At 39.8% G+C, this 20,504-nt stretch overlaps 2 protein-coding genes across 2 annotated transcripts in view; one reads left to right on the top strand and one right to left on the bottom strand.

Moving 5' to 3' along the window:
• Nucleotides 1-3,080: 3,080 nt before the first annotated feature.
• On the top strand, nt 3,081-11,982 carry pstpip2 (proline-serine-threonine phosphatase interacting protein 2; the record flags this gene model as incomplete). Its single annotated transcript, XM_079235488.1, has 14 exons — nt 3,081-3,113; nt 4,160-4,260; nt 6,200-6,274; nt 7,392-7,426; nt 7,497-7,603; nt 7,681-7,743; nt 8,367-8,465; nt 8,948-8,993; nt 9,109-9,188; nt 9,277-9,375; nt 10,250-10,346; nt 10,495-10,579; nt 10,675-10,712; nt 11,004-11,982. The coding sequence occupies 14 exons, from the start codon at nt 3,081-3,083 to the stop codon at nt 11,054-11,056; spliced, it is 1,011 nt and encodes a 336-aa protein (XP_079091614.1). The 3' UTR covers nt 11,057-11,982.
• A 247-nt stretch (nt 11,983-12,229) lies between these two features.
• The window catches only part of dhx29 (DEAH (Asp-Glu-Ala-His) box polypeptide 29), a gene marked incomplete at its 5' end in the record, with an annotated part of 10,267 nt that continues 1,992 nt past the window's right edge, over nt 12,230-20,504 (bottom strand). The window contains 23 exons of the mRNA XM_079235072.1: nt 12,230-12,515; nt 12,777-12,873; nt 12,985-13,116; nt 13,193-13,489; nt 13,574-13,664; nt 14,323-14,459; nt 14,580-14,804; nt 14,938-15,013; nt 15,157-15,285; nt 15,550-15,638; nt 15,887-15,971; nt 16,092-16,212; nt 16,306-16,447; nt 16,534-16,674; nt 16,898-17,074; nt 17,338-17,481; nt 17,626-17,892; nt 17,984-18,367; nt 18,456-18,576; nt 18,929-19,097; nt 19,453-19,611; nt 19,706-19,832; nt 20,335-20,475. Of these exons, the coding sequence (XP_079091198.1) occupies nt 12,469-12,515; nt 12,777-12,873; nt 12,985-13,116; nt 13,193-13,489; nt 13,574-13,664; nt 14,323-14,459; nt 14,580-14,804; nt 14,938-15,013; nt 15,157-15,285; nt 15,550-15,638; nt 15,887-15,971; nt 16,092-16,212; nt 16,306-16,447; nt 16,534-16,674; nt 16,898-17,074; nt 17,338-17,481; nt 17,626-17,892; nt 17,984-18,367; nt 18,456-18,576; nt 18,929-19,097; nt 19,453-19,611; nt 19,706-19,832; nt 20,335-20,475 (3,498 nt within the window). The 3' untranslated portion in view covers nt 12,230-12,468. The remainder of the gene's footprint in view (nt 12,516-12,776; nt 12,874-12,984; nt 13,117-13,192; nt 13,490-13,573; nt 13,665-14,322; nt 14,460-14,579; nt 14,805-14,937; nt 15,014-15,156; nt 15,286-15,549; nt 15,639-15,886; nt 15,972-16,091; nt 16,213-16,305; nt 16,448-16,533; nt 16,675-16,897; nt 17,075-17,337; nt 17,482-17,625; nt 17,893-17,983; nt 18,368-18,455; nt 18,577-18,928; nt 19,098-19,452; nt 19,612-19,705; nt 19,833-20,334; nt 20,476-20,504) is intronic.

The raw sequence follows: 20,504 nt of genomic DNA, 5'->3' as shown, positions 1-20,504 counted from the left end.
CTTATATATTACACCATAAAGATGTATTGTATGAGCAAGATATGAACGTGCAACAGCAGCTCATTGGATCACCGGTGGCTGTGTTTGTGTCCTAATGGGTGGATAGTGATAAGACATTTAGACACAGTGGTTGTTATTCAGAAGGTAGAGCACGGTCATAACTTTGTAGTGTCCCTTCTGGGATTAGATAAACAGAAAAAACTGGATATTCACAATAACAAGCATGACATGAGATCAATCAAAAAAACCACATTTTTACATCAAAACATGCCATCACGTCAACACCAGGAAATAACCACAGTGTTCTTTCTGCAACGGGTGAGAATTAAAGAACAACATCAGATGACGATTTCCCCTGACTCAGCTCCTGTGAGTCGCTCTTGAAATAGCATATGGAGTGAAGTCTCAGAAATCTGCTCAATGCAGGCATCACGTGCAAGCTGGTGCATCGTGAACAAGTTGGTGCATGCCTCTTCCTTTTAGCAGAAATAGGGAAGTACCAGGGAAATTACAGTCAGATGATCTGAGCGCTGCTGACTAAAGCTCCATGTAAGGTGAAGTGAGGTGTTACAGAATGACAGAAAGATGAGGAGGATTACAATGAGTTGTGAGAGGAACTGTTTCATTTGCAAATAAGGAGAAAGGGGACGAGATCGTAAACAGAAGTCAATCCATCAAAGTGTTGAAATCGGGTACGGACATACGATGTGCAAGTTCCTCCTAGTAGAACTGACATTTTTAGATGACATGAAAAATCACACTTTTATCAGTAAGTCAATGTCAAGATTTAAAAGAAATGAGGAAAAATAGCCAACATTGCGTTACTTTTTAGATATATATGCATATGAACTCATTATAAGTTCATATATAATATAGATAGATCAAATACCATTTTCTTATCCTGCTATATTGTATAAAATATAGTTGAGTATATTGTAAAAAAAAAAAAAAAAGACTCCCATGTGCCCAAAGACTAGATCTATCATGTTTCAGCCAAATGGTTTGACTGATTTAGAAAATGCGTGTAAGTAAAAGTACCGATATATTAATGTAAAAACAAAGAAAAATAGAAAAGTTTAATCAGCTAAATGAACCTAAGTATTAAAAGTAAAGAACGTACCCTGTAACTGATATATTTATTACTATATATTGGTAATACTGACACATAAAAGCGTTACTGTTGCTGGTCAGGATGGAGCTGGTTTTAACTGCTACAAATACAGTTTGGGGTTGTAGTCCAGTCCAATATCTGAGGCGTTGTGACATGATTAATGAAAGAATAAAGAGTAGTTTCCTTGGAGTTTCCTCTTTTTTGAATTTTAGATACTCTCACATCTTCAGGTCTCAAACATGTATTTAAATGAAACCCTGTGTGAAGTTCAGAGGGGTCTTTTTTAGCTGCTAGCAGCTCATGAGTGTACTAGGCTTCTGAAATGTAGCAAGCGGCCTCAACCACACACTTTGTATTCAATGTATCTATTCATCTGCTGTGCACAATGTTCACCTGGTGCAAAAGGCGCGGTCCTCGCTGCTGATAAGAGTGTTGGAAAATCGTCATCACAGGTCTTTTATGGCCACATCCCTACATAGTATGAAGAGGTTGTTTTCAATATGGACATGCTTATCAGAGTAATTGTACATACTCCTTTATAATGTCTTGTCATTCAGCATGTCAACAAACATTTCTGTTGTTGCTGTAAGGAAAATATCTTGTGCAAGATTTTTCTAGAGGTAAATGATCTGCCTCCTTGACCACCTTGTGAAAGAGGGGCAGGTAATGTGTGTGTGTGTGTGTGTGTGTGTGTGTGTGTGTGTGTGTGTGTGTGTGTGTGTGTGTGTGTGTGTGTGTGTGTGTGTGTGTATATGTGTATGTATATGTGTGTTTATGGGAAAAATAGAATGAACAATTCAAAGTGTGTCTTTAATAAAAGATAGAGTACAACAAAGTTTCCAATGATGCTGATTCTTACAGAATTAAACTGCTAAAATAGAATAAATGAGCCACTACAGACAGTGTGTTGCAACAAGAATGACAAAATAGGAATACTTCTTCCATCACTGAGCATATTCCGTTCTATTATATCTTATGTTGTGCTTTTTAACTTTAAACCTAAACCCTTTACATACCTACATCAATCACCAGATGGCAGCACACTCAAATTAATCTATCTATCTATCTATCTATCTATCTATCTATCTATCTATCTATCTATCTATCTATCTATCTATCTATCTATCTATCTATCTATCTATCTATCTATCTATCTATCTATCTATCTGATCTTTAATCCCCTCATCTTTCTTTTACCTTTATGGAGAACAATCCAAATCTAAATGTATTGACAAAAGTACGCATATAAGAAGAAAACGAGGAAGCAAAGTGCCAAGGAATGCAACTACAAATACATGTTTAACAAACGGAAAATAGAAATAAATAAGTAAATAGGAAGGGAAGTATATTTTTTTCTTTAAATTAGGATTTTCATGTAATTTCAGCCTATACTTTTAAAGTAAATATAATGTTGTAATATAGCTGAATATAAAGAGGTAATATTTATATTATTTATGACTATTTCACTTTGTTTGGAATTTGCTGAAAATTACAAATGGTTGAAATAAAATATATACTCTTGTTACAGTAATTAAATTGTAAAATAAATTAAATAACACGCCTCTTCTAGATATACTTTTTAAAAAAAATACATAATACAAATAAGTAATTATATATATATATTTGCTTGAATGAAAATATATGATAAAATTATTTAAACATCAGAAATCACAGGAATAATTAAATCTTTCCAGCTCATGCTTGACAGGGTGTTCTATGAAAACGTTTTCAAGTTATAACTAATACATTATTAGTCGGATATGATCCATCCAAACTGCAAAGATGGATACAAAGTGCACATGCAAATCCAGAAGTAATTTGCATGTGCCCCGTATACATTTGTCATACTGCGCATGCGTCAATTGGGACGGTGCCCAGCCCACATTGTGACTGTTGCTTTAACCAAACTGCTTCAGTCACTTTCAGCCAGCAGACCTGTGCTCACTGCCCTCTGTCCTCTGTCACAGTTATGAAAAATCTTCATTTTAAGGATTCCTTCTGGGTGAGTGTCTGCTTCGGGTTTATTTATTAATTCATATTTTTCAATGATATGTAACTCCCATGTAACACTATCTCGGAAAACCAATCAGGAAAAAGACGTGTTTTGCTAATTGTAGCTAATTTAGGTGATCTATGCAGTGGTGGAAGAAGTACTCAGATACTTAATTACAAGTACTTATACTAATGCTAAACTGTAAAAATACTCAGTTAAGTAAAACAATTATGAAAAGAGTACAAACATGTCTTGTGTCTAGTGTTATTATATCACTTATTTTCTACTGGTGCATAAATGTGTAAATACCATGCTATTGTTGTTGTCTGTTGAGGTGGAGCAGACTGTAATCTGCTTGGTTTACTGTTGGGTAATCTATAGCAATGAGCCATATTCTATAAACTGATTGTGTGTTTTGCATGTCTTGTTTTAGATATTGATCTGCAACCTATCTAGTGTCAGATAAATGTAGTGACTTAAACAACAATATTGAAAAAATATTGAAATGTAGTGGAATAGAATTATAAAGTGGCACAGAATGGAAATACTCAAGTAAAAGTACAAGTAACTCAAATAAGTGAACATTCTCAGTTACATTCCACCACTTGCTTAATGAAAAAAGTGAATCTCCCTCCAGACTCTGGTATAATTGAATAAGTGATACAGTTACATGGCTTCGTATCTGTTGATAAGTCAATAACCCGCTGATTTTGTCATCTGCAAGGTGAGGATGATTATAGGCTGGTGCCCTCAGCTTACCTAAATCATGGAGAAGTACAATTCAAAACAACAATTTACATCTCTGTGTCAAAGACCTGAACGCTCAAGCGTTTATTTATGTCTGCGTGTGGCGTCGTCCTGGGAAAACTATTGTGAGAATCAAGACAGAGTTTAGTCGAGTCTTCTCACAGAGTGGAAGTAGAGGTGGTGGTGGTGTGATAGCAGCTAGTCCTCTGAGGTCCATCAGGTATCTGTTTTAAAGTTATACTATTCTAATAACATATATCCATAAACTGGACGTATAATCTAAACAAGTAACCCCCACTTATTGGCAGAACTCTGACCTGACCTCCACTGGTGGCTATGATGCAATCATCCAGTATTTCAATGATGGCAAGAGGACATGCAAGGAGGTGGAGGACTTCATGAAGGCCAGGTAATGCCAAGATCAATATCAGAATCAGAATCAGTTTTATTGTATGTGTGTATATATATATGCATGGGTGTACACAAACGAGGAATGTAATTAGACGTGCAGCTGAAAACAAATTAGCAAAATATAACATAGAACTGTTTTGTACATACAAGTAGTTGGAATATATATATATATATATATATATATATATATATATATATATATATATATATATATATATATATATATATAGATACAGTTAATTGTATTTGCAAGGTTTGACAGAGTCAGATAGAGTGACCTGTTGGAAGTGAACAGGAAGGGAGTTGAGTAAGTTAACGCAAGAATATTTCAAGTGCGACTGCAGAGGATTAGATGTCTCTTGAGGCTGAAGTTGCTTAGTTCTCCTTTAGTGACATTAAGGAAGAAGAGAAGAAAGAAGGAGAGAATGAACAACAGGAGTTTCACGGACAGCATTGAAATCATAGCAGGCTGTATTTGGTTGGTCTTTAATACAATGTGAAGTTTAACTTGTTTTCAGCGGCACTTCAAGGATAATATTTGAGAATATATCTGAATTTGCGACACAGAATTTGCTCGCAATAGCCTACAATCGGTCAATGTTGTGGTATTCATAATAAACCTGTTAATAAACCTGAAATGACATTGTTAAATGCCAGAAAGCTTCAAATGCACTACTTTCTCCACACCAGAAGAATAGTTTCTTACAATTTATTGCATTTAAAATGAACAGCCACGCTCAAGTTTGATTATAATATACACGTATATTCTGATCTGGAAGGGTTTTCCTACTTTTATATTCAATCCAAAGGTGAATCAGTATTTTTTTCCTGCACACTACTGCATTGTGGGAGACCAGTTTAAATATATTATTCTTAGAGTTGGAACAGAGCAAGGGTCTGTGAAATAGCATACAGATAATATATTTTACAATGGAGATATACAAAGTTTGACATTTGAATTTAGATTTCCTCCTTCCTCATGTGATAAGGTAGCTGTCCTCTCTCTCTCTCTCTCTCTCTCTCTCTCTCTCTCTCTCTCTTTCTCTCTCTTACACACACACACACACACACACACACACACACACACACACACACACACACACACACACACACACACACACACATGCTTTTAAAACATTTGCTTATATTGCTTTACAAGTATAATAAAACACACATCTAATGATAAGAGGATGCTTCACATAACATAACTAAAGGTTTTCTCATGTAAGATTGAAAAGCACTTTTAAAGCCACAAGATTCAAGAGTTCCCCAAATACTCTAACACACTTATCTCAGTGTCACACTCAGGAAACCTCATTTATCAATTTGTCAATTTAGCTATATGTATTGAATATGTATAAATAAGTATAAATAACTAATAAATATATACAACAAATAGAACATATTTAGAAAATAAATAAAGCAAATGTTTGAAAATTGCAGAAATTGTTGAATAACTGTATTGTGGACCCGTACCTCTGCATGCGTACAGATAGTCACACCAGTTGACACGTGTGGTCACACAGAAAGCCGCTGTGGTGCATTCTGAAAATTGCACCTTCTTATTTTAGTTTCTGAGGATTTCCTGACTATCCGGACTCAATAGATAACATGATAGAGAATTATGTTGTCCTCATATGTCCTTGTTGTCTTTTTCTTAACATGTATGGATGCTTTTGATTTGAACTCATTTACCAGGCAGCAAGGCTGTTTTTAATCTGTACTGACGTAAATGTCGTCATGAATTCATTTTTATTCATTTATTTATTCGTATAAATTCGTTATATCCATCTGTCCGTTTCTAAAAATGTCCACTGGCTGAAAGTAATGACTGTTCTTTGTATATGAAAACTAGTAATAATGCATCACTGATTACTGAGCAGCAGGGTTCCTCTGTTTGTTCTCTAGCGTTCTGTGCTTCTGGTCGTTTCTTTCAGGGCAGCCGTTGAAGAGAAGTACGCCAAAGATCTCCTCGGTTTGTCCAAGAAGGTGTGTGGACACAATGAGATGAAGTAAGCCACCACCATGTGTCGAGATGTGGTTAATATGTGTTTTATCTACAGAGAACCTCAGAAAGTTCTGTCTCTGCAGAACTGACACTAATGTCTATTAGTCTGGATGCAGAAAGACGAGTGAAGGCAGATAACTTTGACTCTGTTCGCTGTTTAAAGGAAGAAATGTGCTTTTGCTGCAATTACTTTATAAGGTTGTTTTAGTCTGTCAGATTGTGTGTGTCCGCGTTGACATTGTTTCTGCTTCAGCGAGTCTAGTTCCCATTCTGTCACATGATCAGTGTGACTGTTTCTGAAGAGGAAGGTGGGTGAGAGGGAAACTGAATTATTGACTTAGTAAAAGCAAAGTAGATTATTGATACCTAGTACCCATAATCCTGTTTACATCCAGTGTTTCTCACCAAAAGGCATGATGTAAATTCATGAGTAAAGTATCTGCAGGTCTTGGAAGGCCAAAATTAATTATTTTATTCAGAAGTTTTTTTACATGTTTTAAATAGTGTATTATTTCCATCTATGTTTACGTGCAAGCAGTCTTCTTCTAGCTCTCTTTGTTTCTCCATTGTTATGTTTCTTTGCACATTACCGCCTGTCGAGATAATCAAGGAACCTCGTGGTCAAAAACTCCACAGGGAGTTTTGTTTCCTCTTTTTCAAAAGTCTAAAGTTAAAGTCAAAGTCAGTTTTATTGTCAATTTTGTGCAATGTGCAAACATGCAGAAGATCGAAAGTATGTTTCTCTTCTGTCCAACATATAGAGAATTGTGCAATAGTAATAATAATAATAATGAAGTGCAAAAAAAATGTAAAAGTTAAAAAAACAAAACAACATATAACATATAGACAACATAAATTAGGAACTATTAAGACTGTGACATATAGACAACATAAATTAGGAACTATTAAGACTATGAAGGACTAAACTATAAGTAAATGACTGTAACTCCTTAGCAGCATTCAGACATGTGAGTCTAAAAGAGGACGGAGTTAGACTATGAAAGACTGTAACTATAATTAAATGACATTAAATGTAGTGGATAAAGTGTCTTATAGATAAACTAAAGTTGTGTACTTTTTTGTGTGAAATCTCTCTGTAATCTTTTCTTTTCTTTTTCAAGCACATTAAAACGATCCCTGGACATGTTCAAATTACGTGAGTACTTTTTGTACATTTTTGAATAACGACTCCTTTCGGAATATACATCATGTTTCTACTATTGCAGAGACTGAACATGTGAGTCTATCACACTCACAACTGGCGCAGAGCATGAGGGAGGAGGCCAAGAAACTGGAAGAATTCAGAGAAAAACAAAAAGAAACGAGGAAGAAGGTTGGTGGTTTTTATCAGCACTGCGATGCAGCGAGCAGACTGGCATCTGAGTTGTTGACGCAACGCTGTCATTTCAGATGGAACAACAGATGGATGCCCTCCACAAACAGAAGTCTTCACATTTCAAGAAGACAATGGATGTAAGTAAAAATTAAAATGCAGAGTTAACTATCAGGCTCAACATAAAATAAATGACTTTATGGGCACTTTCAAAAGTTCCCTCGAGAACTTTTCTGTTTCTTTTCCTTGTAATGTGTTATTAATAAGATGAGCAGATTAGCATTAATGATACACAGTAACTGACCGACCAAACCAAGGCCAAGATACTCTACTATCTATGAATCTGTATGACTTAAAAGTGATAGTACCATGCCTATTTTTGTCCATTTGTGGTCAATGTCAAAGTTTCAGTTGTGTTGTGAAAACAACGAAAATGCACGTTATCCCTTCCCCTTTCTTCTTCTTTGGATGAGGAAGTTGTGTTGACCAGTCTGAGAAGTTAACAGAAGTGTAATTTAATACCGTGAAAGTCATTGCCGAAAGAAGACGTTCTTGTGCAATATTTAAATTAAAATTTAAATAAGCCCAGAGGTAAAGAACTCTGCCGTCATATCCTTCCTCAAGCTCCGTTGCTGCTGCTGTCTTTCTTGACTTGTTTCCTTAATGTTTTGCCTTTTCCATCATTTGTGGTGACGAACAGTTTACAATGGATTAAAGAGCTGTAACGCTAACTGCTAACTGCTAACTGTGATGCTGTCCCCAGTCTAAGAAGACATATGAGCAGAAATGCCGAGATAAAGAAGAAGCCGATCAAAACGTGAACCGAAACACCAACACCAACAACACCAAGCACATGGAAAAGGTGCAGTGTAAAAAAATTGCCGCTTCTCACTCATTGAAGAATAATGTGTTTGGACAAAGAATGAAATATATAATTGGAATATTGATTTTATCCACCATTGGATTTACATGAAGTTTGTGTTTTCGGCCTATTTCAGAATCAGAGACGGTTTGTTGCCAAGTGTGTTTGCACATTAAAGGGATTTTGTGTTAGTGATGGGTGCTCAACTATAAACACAGTACAATATTATGAATATATAATTAAACATGCATACGTATTGTATGTACAATAGACTATGAAACAAAACAAGTACGTAAGAATATGTTCAAATGTCTGTTATTGAAGTGTGTGTTTAAAGCAGTGGTTCTCAAACTGTGGGTCGCGGAGGTGTTATAGGTGGGGTTTGTTCATATCATTTGTGTTACTTGTCATATATGTTAACCTTCTGTTGACCTGCTTTTGAAGAATTCATACTCATGTGTTCTTCATTTATCACCTTTCAGCTCGCCACAAAAGCACAGAATGCAAAACAGAATGCAGAAGAAGCAGGTAAGTCCAGAAAAAGAAACCGACCACAAACATCTTCAGCACATCATGTGCTGGGTGCCTTTTTTGGATGTTTAAACAACCTTTTTACTGTTTGATGTATGCGTTTGATTGGCAGACAGGTTATACTATCAGAATGTGACCATAGTGGGAAAGATCAGAGATGAATGGCAAAAGGAACACGTCAAAGCCTGTGAGGTGAGACCGTTTGGTTGGATCCCAAAAGGTTGAATGAAACATACATCATGGAATTTACCTTGTGTTTTTGTTCTGTTTTCCTTCACAGATGTTAGAGAAACAGGCAATGGAGCGTATTAACTTTCTTAGAAACACAGTCTGGACTCACCTCAACCAGCTATCCCAGCAGTGTGTGACCAGTGATGAGGTAAGGCCCACAGTTACAGTGCCTTTAAAGCTGATATAATCAGTATTTAGCTACACAGTCTTAAGATAATCATTCATATGGGTTGTTAAGCTGTTAAGTACCCAGCAGACAGACACAGTTGGCAACTAGCCAATGAACACAGTGGAGTGTTTAGCAGCCAAAAGCTAGATATTTTTCTCAGGAGTTGGTGGAGACCAAACCAGAGCTAAAAGAGGTGGACACAAACTTTACTTTAAATGAATGCTTATGTTGCTCAGTACCTGCTGGATGTGTAAACGGGTCTTGCAACCAGAAGTGAAAACACACTATTCAAGTGTTCAAGTCGTAAGACAAAAACACGGACAACTCCCAGACTGGACCACGCAGTAAGAGCAACCTGTCAATCACAATGTAGCCACACCCTAAAGCATAAAATGCCTTATCATCTATCTTACTCTCAATAGGAGTTACATTTACTAAACGAACGTTGTTCTATATTGAAGACTTGAAACTAGCGAATGAGACCATACACCCAAGTTCACAATGTTTACTTCTCCTAGACTTCTATACAATCACACTTCTTTTTGCACCTGGAGGAGTCGCCTCCTGATGGCCAGTAGAGACAATTTAAATTGAAGGCACTACTGCATTGGCTTCACTTTTCAGACCAGGAGGTTGCTGTCTGGTTTACAGCGTGTTAAGCTGCCCCTAGTGGCCAAATTCATGCAGGTTTAAAGTCATCTGTGAACAAAGAAAAACGTTCCTTTCCAAGCATATCCATAAAACATGCTTAATTGGACTCTGACCTTGTTTTAATGTCTGTATGTGTCTGTGTGTGTGTGTGTGTGTGTGTGTGTGTGTGTGTGTGTGTGTGTGTGTGTGTGTGTGTGTATAGCTGTATGAGGAAGTGAGGAAGTCACTGGAGCAGTGTAATGTCCAGGAGGATATTGAACACTTTGTCAACCTCAGGCGGACTGGTGACAAACCACCAGGTATATGAATACTCATTCACAAAACTGTAATATATAATTAACCAGTGCTAGAATGCTGAAAGCACACATACACAGGAAGGTGCACAAACATGCACTGTTTGATCAGTTGTTTAGTATGTGAAGAATCGTAATTGTTCTCTCTCCACAGCGCCGGTTATCTATGACAACTTCTACAGTGGTCACAGGCCTCCAGCTGTAGCTCCACCCTCTCGACTGCCTCCACCAATCATCAGGTAAACGAAGAAGAGAGAGCGTTGCCACCTGTCTGTTCCAATCCGCATTTCAACACTTACGGACTTATTGTTTACCTTGTTTTGTGAATTTGCAGGAGGGGGCCTTTACCTGATCCAACAAACAACAGCGAGGGTATGTTTGTGCGTTTCTATTTAAATGCATTGTAGAGTGTGTTGCTTGTGGGATCATGTAGCTAAAGAGGCATGCAACTTGGTGAACATACAGTAAATACCAGGTTTTATTGTGTATTGCTAATTGTCACATTTACAACTTGAAGTGTCTGGCTAGTCTGTGTGTGAAACAAAAGGTAGTTTTAATGGTGGGATTGAGGTCTGTGGCTTCGTTATCAACTGAATAGTTTCCGCACGCTTCTGCTTTTCATACTTAACCACCTCATTGTGTTGATCTTTGCTATAATTGCAGATACGATCTACTCAACGGTGCAGGACGCAGGGTACAGCGTTATCCAATACTAACGTGCAAATCTGCTGGAGAAGTTATTATACATCCCTTGCAGCGCTGCAGCTTTGTCACGAGGCGTCACATACATCTCATCAGTTCCTCCTTTTGATTTCCCGTCACGGAAATGAGTGTCATTACAGTGCGTGCATACATATTTTTAGGTAAGGTTGTGTGGTACTTTCAGATGAACTGTTTTATAACCAGAAGAGTACATTAAGTGGTTTGTGCTTATTATAAAAAGAATACAGAAGATTTTTTTTTTTTTTTTATCAAAACAAGCTAAAAGGAGGACTTTTGCTCAGTAAAATGAGAAAATAAATAAAACAGTGCAATTAAGGTAATTACTGTCGAGATATAGAGCCTCTTTTTTGCTTGTTTATATTGTTCAAGGCTCTATATCCAACCTAATTCCATCTTAACGTAGCTTCAGTTTTGTATTTATTTTTTGTGGAGCGATACTTTTCTCAAATAATTAAATAGAGATTCACAAAGTTTGGTAAACTGAGATTTCCTCACTTTCCGCTTCGATGTGAGAGTAGAATGTAAGCTGACTGAAAACACACTCATTAACCAACTGTGTGCAGAATGTGGATCACTAAAGACCCTGTCTTGCTTATTTCTTTCCATGAAAGCCCTGTTTTTCTATATTCAACCTGCATGATGGCAGTTTGACAGTTTTATGTGCTGGACAACAGGCTAATCTTTTATTGTAAGAAAGGTAGATTGAGTTCTCTGCCCTCGATTTACTATCAAGTAATTCAAACGCATGTGTGACGATGACATGCAATATGTTCTGAATACTTGAGGATTGTTGGAATATTTGCACTTTGATTTTGCTTTATTTATGTGACCACATCATTTGCAGAAATTGCTACAAGCTGTGATTAATGTAGAAGCTGGAGGACTAAAGGGATTAAATGGCATTTCACTGTGCAACTGACCTGGTGTTGTTTTTGTACAAATAAAGGCACATTTGTTCTCTGCATTTTCAAGTAGGAAAGTTCCTCTATTCACGGTCTTCTTTCCAATCGGTTTGCCTACTATTTATTAGTGTGTGTGTGTATATATATATATATATATATATATATATATATATATATATATATATATATATATATATATATATATATATATATATATATATTATTTCACTTTATTTTGATTATTAACCATGACACAATGAAAGATTCAAATAAAAATGTGTGCAGCTTTATTTCCACCACATTTGTCAACATAATCTTCTACTTTTATCGGTCAAATTTCCACATTAGTTTTTGCATTTCATATGATACAGTCCTCCTCAATGTGAGTAAGAGTTCTCGGTAAGCAGTTATCAGTTCATCTTGAGGATGTCCACATCGATGGTGGAAGAAAAGGTATTGATGGAGGTTCTTCAGGGGCAATCAGATCCTTTGGTGGTCCGATATCACTCTGATTTGATCAGATCCAGAATCATATGGATGGTCCTCTCACCTACAGCAGACAGAAGAAGGTTTTAGCACATCCAGTATTAATATTATATTTCCACATCAAAGAAGCACTGCTTAGCCATGCCTTGATAAACTGTAGAGAGAGCGACTTAAAGCCTCCTGTCTATTAACTATTGTCAAGAATGGATGAAAAAACTTAAGCCATTCAGTATTTAAACCTATTTTTGTCATGATTTTCAGGTTTTGCTGCACAGGCACATTGAACAAAAGTGTGAATTTGTCATATTGCGACGCTTGTGTTCACCTTCAAGACTCATTCTCGGGTTCTCCAGCTTCTTTTCCAGCAAAGAGTCCATCAGCTTCCTCAGGTGTTTAAAGATCACACCAATCCGTACAGGAGCCTTTAAGCAAAATGGATTGAATTAAATAAACCTGGAAGAAGATCCATTTCCTTGGCCTACAAAGTCATGGACAGCGTTGAAAACTCCCGAGCCACCCCGGTGACCTCTGACCTGGAAGTGGATCCATCCATCTAGGGAGATCAGCCTTTCTCTGTGCTGGATATCGATGTCGCCTCCGAACAGCAGCATGGGGAAAGGAGATATCAGAGTGGTGTCTCGCAGGTAGATCCTAGTGTATTTCACCTGTGGATTAACATGTATTAGCACACATGTGACTGGGAGATAAGCAGACATCACAACACACTCTCTTCCCTCATACCTTCTCCTGGTACAGCAGCCAGCCGTGTGTCTGCAGGTTGCGGTTAACAGATGAGGGGTGGACCTGAGCCTTGCCTTGGGGCGTCTCCACCGTGCAGGCCACTCGATCGAGCACATCCACAGAGGGTGTGCACAAGACCCGGGCCACGCTGTCGTAGAGCCCCGCCGCCAGCACTGCGTTCAGGACCGAGATCTGGTGCTTGGACAGCGCCGGCGCAGTCGCCGTCACCTGTGACTTGGAGCGGGACGACCAAAAACCCGCCTGCTCCATCATCCTCATCAGCTCGTGCTTCACACTCTGGGCAGCAGATGGATCAAACACACAGGGTTAGACGGGAGGTGGAGGAGGGGGGTAATCTAAATGTGTGCATGTGTGCGTTACCTCTATTGTAATGAGAGCTGTGCGATTGAGGAAGTATTTTCTACAAAAGGACATTTCTGCTCTTTGTCCATCCATCTGTGAGTTCTTCCACCTACAAATAAATGGGTTATCAGAGAGGAAGATATTGAGCTATTAAGACTGATTTCTAATATCAATTATATTTGTTTCCTTTCTTTGTGAAAGTTTTTGTAATGGGAGATTGCTTCTATCACATCTGTCAAAGACAATACGGCCTACATTCATTATCTACGATGTCAATATATTGAAATTGTATCATATTTTGACTGTACTTGCCAGTTGTACATACCAGTAATTTCTAGTAAAGTAGTTAGTCGTACAACAGGACCCGGGTCCAGAAAAGCAGCAGCACTATTTACATTGTGAGTCTATGAGCATTATAGCTACTGAAGCTAGCAGTTGCAACAGAGTCTGCAGTGTTACTGACTTTTTATAGACAACCTGCAACCCCATATACAAAATGTGTAACTAATGTGAGGGCCAACAAGGGAAAAACTAAATATTCAAGACTTTTTTTAATTAAATGTAAGTATTTTTAATACCTTCTAAGGGCTGTTTCTGATGGAACCGAACACAATGCTTTTCCAGACCTGAAGATATGTGTAAAACTCTTCACACAGTTTGGTTTGTACTTTTTGTACCAGTCTTCTACTACTACACTACTTTGGCTCAGTTTGCATCAATCCCCAAAAAAGGCTCCTAAGTGAAAATCCAAAGTCTGTGGTTCCTACCCCAGATATGCATTGTATATCGTCAGGTGATCAGAGTTGGCCAATGCCAGGGCGGCTTTGGCCAGGTTGGCTTCCTCCTTCCTGTTCATCGGTGTGGAGAAGGGAGACTTCTCCGAGATTGCTGCCGCAATGGTTGCCTGAAACAAATCTCTTCTTAATATGCAATATATAATAACCACCTAATATAGAGACATTGGTCCAAATAAAATACTACTCATTATGAGAGTGTTTCTGAATAATAAGGCAGCGGGACATACTATGGGCTCCAGGCAGCCGAGGATAGCTCCATAGATGAGCATCTTGCCAATCTTCACATTGACGGGCAGACCTGCCAGGTGGTGTCCCAGAGGAGTGAGGAGATGATGTTCGGGGTGACAGGCGCCTATCTTCCTCAGCAGGTTGACGGCGTTACTGACCGACTGGGGCTGAGGGGGATCCAGGGCCCGGCTCAGGAAGTCCTCTGGGGAGCCGTACTGACATTTCTACCAGAGAGAAGGGAGTGAAGAACGCCTTGAACTGAAGCTGAAACAATGCTTCCACAGTTGTACAATGTAAAAAAAGGTTTGCCTTTTGTGAGTTATTTATTTCGGTGTCTGTGTGAGTATGGTTTTGTACCATGATGTGAAGGCAGAGCTCCTCCAGTGGGACCCGTAGTATCTCTGGAATGGAGTAATCCATGAAGGAGTTAAACCTGAAGTCAAGAGGGTCAAACAAGAGCAGAACAGATCAGCACATGGCCTAACACATGTATTGTCTTTTTTAATGAACACCTTCTTTATGAATATAACAGGAAATGACATCCCATCTCTACAGAATGAATGATGGCCTCCATACCTGAACTTCGGATAGAGCCTGAAGCAGAAGCCGTTTTGGACGCGTCCTGCTCTCCCCTGCCTCTGGAGGGCGCTTGCTTTGGAAACAAACGTTTCCACCAGGGAACTCATCTGGCTGCTCTCATGGTACCTGAACGACACAGTAGACTGGAGTTAATTTACTTCCATTACTGTAATTATTAGTCAGGTGGTATGTTTGTTGGTGATTCCACTTCTTTGGTCCAGACTGAATTATCTCAACAACAACTAGGACTCAGGTGATGCTTTGACTTTTCCAGTACCATCATCATGAGATTGATTTGACCATGTTAGCATGTGTTTTAACTTAATAGAAGATAATATCAAATACTATAACAAGCAACATTCTTTCCCGATATAGTTCCTGAGCTCTTACTTATTTTCTTTAGTCTTTCCGGTGTCGATGACAAACACAACGTCGGGGATAGTCACACCTGTCTCAGCAATGTTAGTCGACAAGACAATCTAAATGAGGCGCAAAGCAAAGCATAGCAGTAGGGATGTTAGGGATCAATGAATAGATTTGTTCAATTACTCTCTCAAATAATTTAATCTTTGTGGAGTGTTAAACATTTATTTTCTTTTTAAAACAAGCAAGATGATTTTAATGGAAAAACAGCTCTACAAAAGGAACTTTCTTGAATCATATGACATCACCTTGATTGTTCAATTTTCTATTTCTCAATGCTTCATTACACCGCATTCAGAAGTACCTTTCTAAATCCAGCAGGTGGCACTGTGAAGGCAGCAGCCTGGTCCTTTGACGAGAGAGTGGAGTGAAGAGCAACGATCCTGTACCTAGAAGAGCCAGTCATACAGAGAAATAGAGGAATGTAGCATTTGTGTGTTTCACCATTCTGTTTTTGGTGCAGTACTATTATGAGTTAATCATGGATTAGATCAGTTTATGTATGTCACCTGTTTTTGTCCCTGAACCTCTTGTCTGAGGAGAGCAGGTCGTGGAGCTGCTGGATGTGAGCCAGACCCGGGAGGAACACGAGAACGGCTCCATCCATCACCGCAAACTGTGGGGATTTGTCTGGCAGAGTACAAAAATGCAGAAATTTAGCACACAAGAGTTAAACATGCATGATTATGTACTTTGTGCTGGCTGAAAACAAGCATGTTGCACCTAGATAGTCGATGAGGTCAACCAGTAAGTCCATATTGATCTTATTAGGGTTCATGTACTGCAGCATCTGCCGAGTCCTGCTGCTGAAGTGGTCAAGATCTGGACCCAGGTCCCAGCCGGAAGAGTCCCTCAATATCACCTCCTGGGAAAGACGGAAGTAGGAAACATCCATGGATAAAACTCCACTACCACTTATACTGTATTCCCGCTGCACAGAGACAACATTACCTGGTGCTGCGCTGTCTTGCCACCTTTCTGTGAGATAGAGATGCTGACTTCCTCCTCATCTTCAAGAATTTTCTGGCAGTACTCCGAGTCCTTTTCCAAAACGTACCCCGTCTGCTCCACTATATCTTCTAAGTGGAACACCTAAAAAGAAGAAAAAACACACACACACACACACACACACACACACACACACACACACACACACACACACACACACACACACACACACACACACAAGGTTGAAAAGATCTGCTTTGCCCTCGAAATGTCACGGAAACACAGCCGTGATGGGACGTCCAAAGCCTTCAGTATAGACAAAGGGAAAGTTGAATTATCTTAACAAGTAAACACAAGCTCCTCTTACATCCACTGGGAAAGTCCTGCCGGGAATGTTGATCACTGGGCAGCGGTTGAAGTAGTTGGAGAACTTGTCACAGTCCACTGTGGCGCTCATGAGGATCAGCTGCAGGTCTGATCTCCTCATCACAACGTCTTTCAGAATGGTTAACAGGAAGTCTGACTGGACACTGCGCTCATGGACCTGAGAGGATGGAGGTGAAGAGGCGGGGGGAGAAAAGACTTGCACTTAATTCGTTTGACTGAAGGTCGGTGGATCGTTAGGGATTAGATGAGAGCACAAGGCGAATGACAGTGTGTGTGTGTGTGTGTGTGTGTTTATGAGAAACAAAAAGAGGTGACAAATCAACAACTCGCAAAACTAACCTTTTAGTGCACTACTGCAGTTAGTGGAAAAACTACATTTCACAGAAAATGAGTGCACCTAAGGGTGGAGGGGACCCTCACCTCGTCTACGATGATGTGCGTCAGGGAGCTGAGGTGTCTGTCATGCTGGAGCTTCCTGAGCAGGACTCCAGTAGTGCAGTACAGCAGGCGGGTCCACTCCCCAGACTGATTCTCCATCCGGATCTGGTATCCACACAGCGACGACTGAAACACGATTTAAACATGAAACATATCCATTAAAGCAGGGGACAGTGCATCCTATCAGGCCGCATTGTGGTTTATAAAAGAGCTACGCTAAAGGTTTCATACTCGGGCCCATCAAGCAGGACTGTAAAAATGTATTTTCACCTTCGATCCCGGGCCGTCCTCGCAGCCCATCTCCTGGCTGACTCTGCAGGCCAGGCTCATGGCGGATATCCTGCGGGGCTGGGTCACCACGATGTTGCAGGGCTTCGCCTCTTTGCCTCCCGTTAACAGCTCCTCCAAGAGGAACTGAGGAATCTGGGTGCTCTTTCCGCTACCCGTCTCACCAGCCACCACCACCACAGGGTGTCGCTGCAGAGCCTCCAGGACACGATACCGGTGTTGGAAGACAGGAAGCTGCTCTCGGTCTGCCTTGAAGGTTGAATTACTTGGGTTCAGTTTGTGCATCTTTAAGATTACAATATATTTAATATGGTGAAGTACCACGCCTTTGTGTTTTTACCTTCAGTTTGTGGGCCAGTGGAGACTTCTTCAGCTTCATTAAGATCTCTCTGGACGCCGCAAGTGCCGCTTCCCCTCTCCCCCTTTTCTCACTCTTGTCCTCCAGTTCTTGACCTGCCTCCCCAATATCAAGACCAGCCAGGTTCTCCCAGGACTCTTCCGGCTCTTCATCCCCAGCACTGACCAGCCCCAGCTGGCCTTGGGATCCAAACTCCTGGTCTTGGTCCTGGGTCTGCTGCTGTTTGAGTCTGGTCAGAAGCCGGGTGATGAACTGGTCTCGAGGTTTGTTGGCAGCAGTGCGACTCTCTTCCTTCTGCTGCTGCTCGCTGTCTCTCCACTCCAGCCACACATCTCTGTAGGTTGGAGGAAGGAGCTGGTGCACTGACTGAGAGGGAACGATAGAGAGGGATAGTGGTTATTACAGGAGGATGAGGATTAGGATGAGAGAAACTCTGCCTGGTTGCATGTCTTACCTGTCCTTTAATCATGGTGTAGAGGGCCAGTGTGGCTGCCAGATGTTGAGCCTGCATGCTGTCCTCCGTCAAGATCGTTGGACAAACTTCAAGAACATCTTCAGTCCTTTGCACACGCACTCTGTTGGATGCAAAGACGTCAAATCAATACCAAATATTTCCAGCTGTAGTTATACGCCGATTATAAACAACAGAGTTAAAGAATCTCAAATAGGACTACAGTCCACTACTGCAGGTTATTTCATTCTTCAATAGACAGCACAAATGATTATGGTTGTGTGAGAAGTCAACTGAAATGGAAATTCAGCACATGGAGAATATATTACACGTCTTTGTGTCTGATCTTTGTATATGGAAACAAAGACCCAGAAACATGCACACACACACACACACACACACACACACACACACACACACACACACACACACACACACACACACACACACACACACACACACACACACACACTTACTTGGATCTCCAGTATCGACCAGCAGCGACCTTGTGAAAAGCCGGTGCTGGACTCTTGGGCAGATTCTTTCGGACCCAGTCGATGAGGAACTGCTTGGGAGACTTTCCTGTCCAGCTGCGAGCTGTGTAGTCAAAATCGCGAATGTCCTTCGGCTCGTTCTTTTTCGCCACTGGAGTTGGAAGAAAAGGAAAAATGTAAATCTCTTTAGTTTGTCATCATACATTTGCAACCAAACTTAGTACAGAGACAAACTTGTGCTCCACAAATGTTTGAAACGTATATCTAATGGTTTGATACCGCAGTATATTAATCACTGATTCATATGGTTTGGTTATAGTTAGTGATATGTGATCTATGTGTATACACAGCATCTATACGAGTGGTAGTAAACAGTATGTTGGGCTTGAATTACAAGTTGAAGCCCAGTATGTTACGTTTTATGTTTAAAATACCCTGTAAAACACTTTGAACGAGTTCTGTTGAAGTCACTTGGCTCAGACGGCGTTCGTTTGGGAGATGCAAACCTTTTGCCGCAGGAGGGGCCTTTTCAGTTTGTTCAAATAGGTTTAAGTTGCCATCCGATTTTTCTTCGCTGACAGGAAGTATCTTCTTTTCCTTCGGAGGCACGTCTACCACCTTTAGAGCTGGGTTGAACACAGGGTGGGACTCCAGTGGCTTCATTTCTGGAAACAGAATAGCACATGTGTTCTACATAAGTCAAAGCGGAGTTAGAAGAAATAGTTTACTCTCCGCAGGTAATCGATAGAGCGCTCTCACCTTGCTGTATGATGCGTATCCTGTCCTGTGCCATCCTCTGGCCCGCCTTGTCTCCTTTTGACTTGGCAGTAGCTGCCATATCTTTTGCGTCATACAATTGCGCAGTAAGGCCCAAATACCTGTCATTCTATACAGCAAGAAATAGCATTCATGGTTATTACACTCAGGTGTAACATTTACTACACTATCACCGCCTCCTAACTTCTGTCAAAAGCTGAAAAAAGGCACATTTCAGAGCTGAAATTAGGTAAATCCATAACACCCTCAAACTACAGGAAATAAAAGCAATATTTTGATATTTTTGGTAACCATGCTTGTTCGCTGTCCTATTGAGAGTTATATGAGAAGATTGAACCACCAATATTTGTCTGATTAACATAAAGCAGCCCGTTACCTTAGCTTAGCATAAAGATTAAAGAGGATAGCCTGGCTTTGTCTGAGGGTACAAATCCACCTACCAGCACCTTTAATGCTCATTAAATAATATGTAATGTCTTGTACTATTAACTCCTTTATAAACCTTAAGCTCATCTAATGCTAGGCAGAAACGTGAATAAGCATTCTGCTCTATATTCCTGTAATAATAATAAAAAGAGATCTTAATTTTAAGTTGCTTTAATTTTACTTACTGGATCAAACTTTTCATCCAGTTCAGGGTTGTGTGTCTTCTTCCCTCCTTTATCTTCCTCTTCCTCCTCCTCATCACTGCTCTGCTCTGCATACCTTAAGATCCAATCCTTCATGCTTGCAGCTTCATCCTTCTCTGTGGCCTGGCAAACACAAAGTGTCGATTTAGTGT

The sequence above is a fragment of the Taurulus bubalis genome (genome assembly GCF_910589615.1).
Source record: "Taurulus bubalis genome assembly, chromosome: 19".
Classification (NCBI taxonomy): domain Eukaryota; kingdom Metazoa; phylum Chordata; class Actinopteri; order Perciformes; family Cottidae; genus Taurulus; species Taurulus bubalis.
The sequence above is the reverse complement of the archived record's forward strand: the minus strand, read 5'-3'. Positions and strand labels throughout refer to the sequence as shown.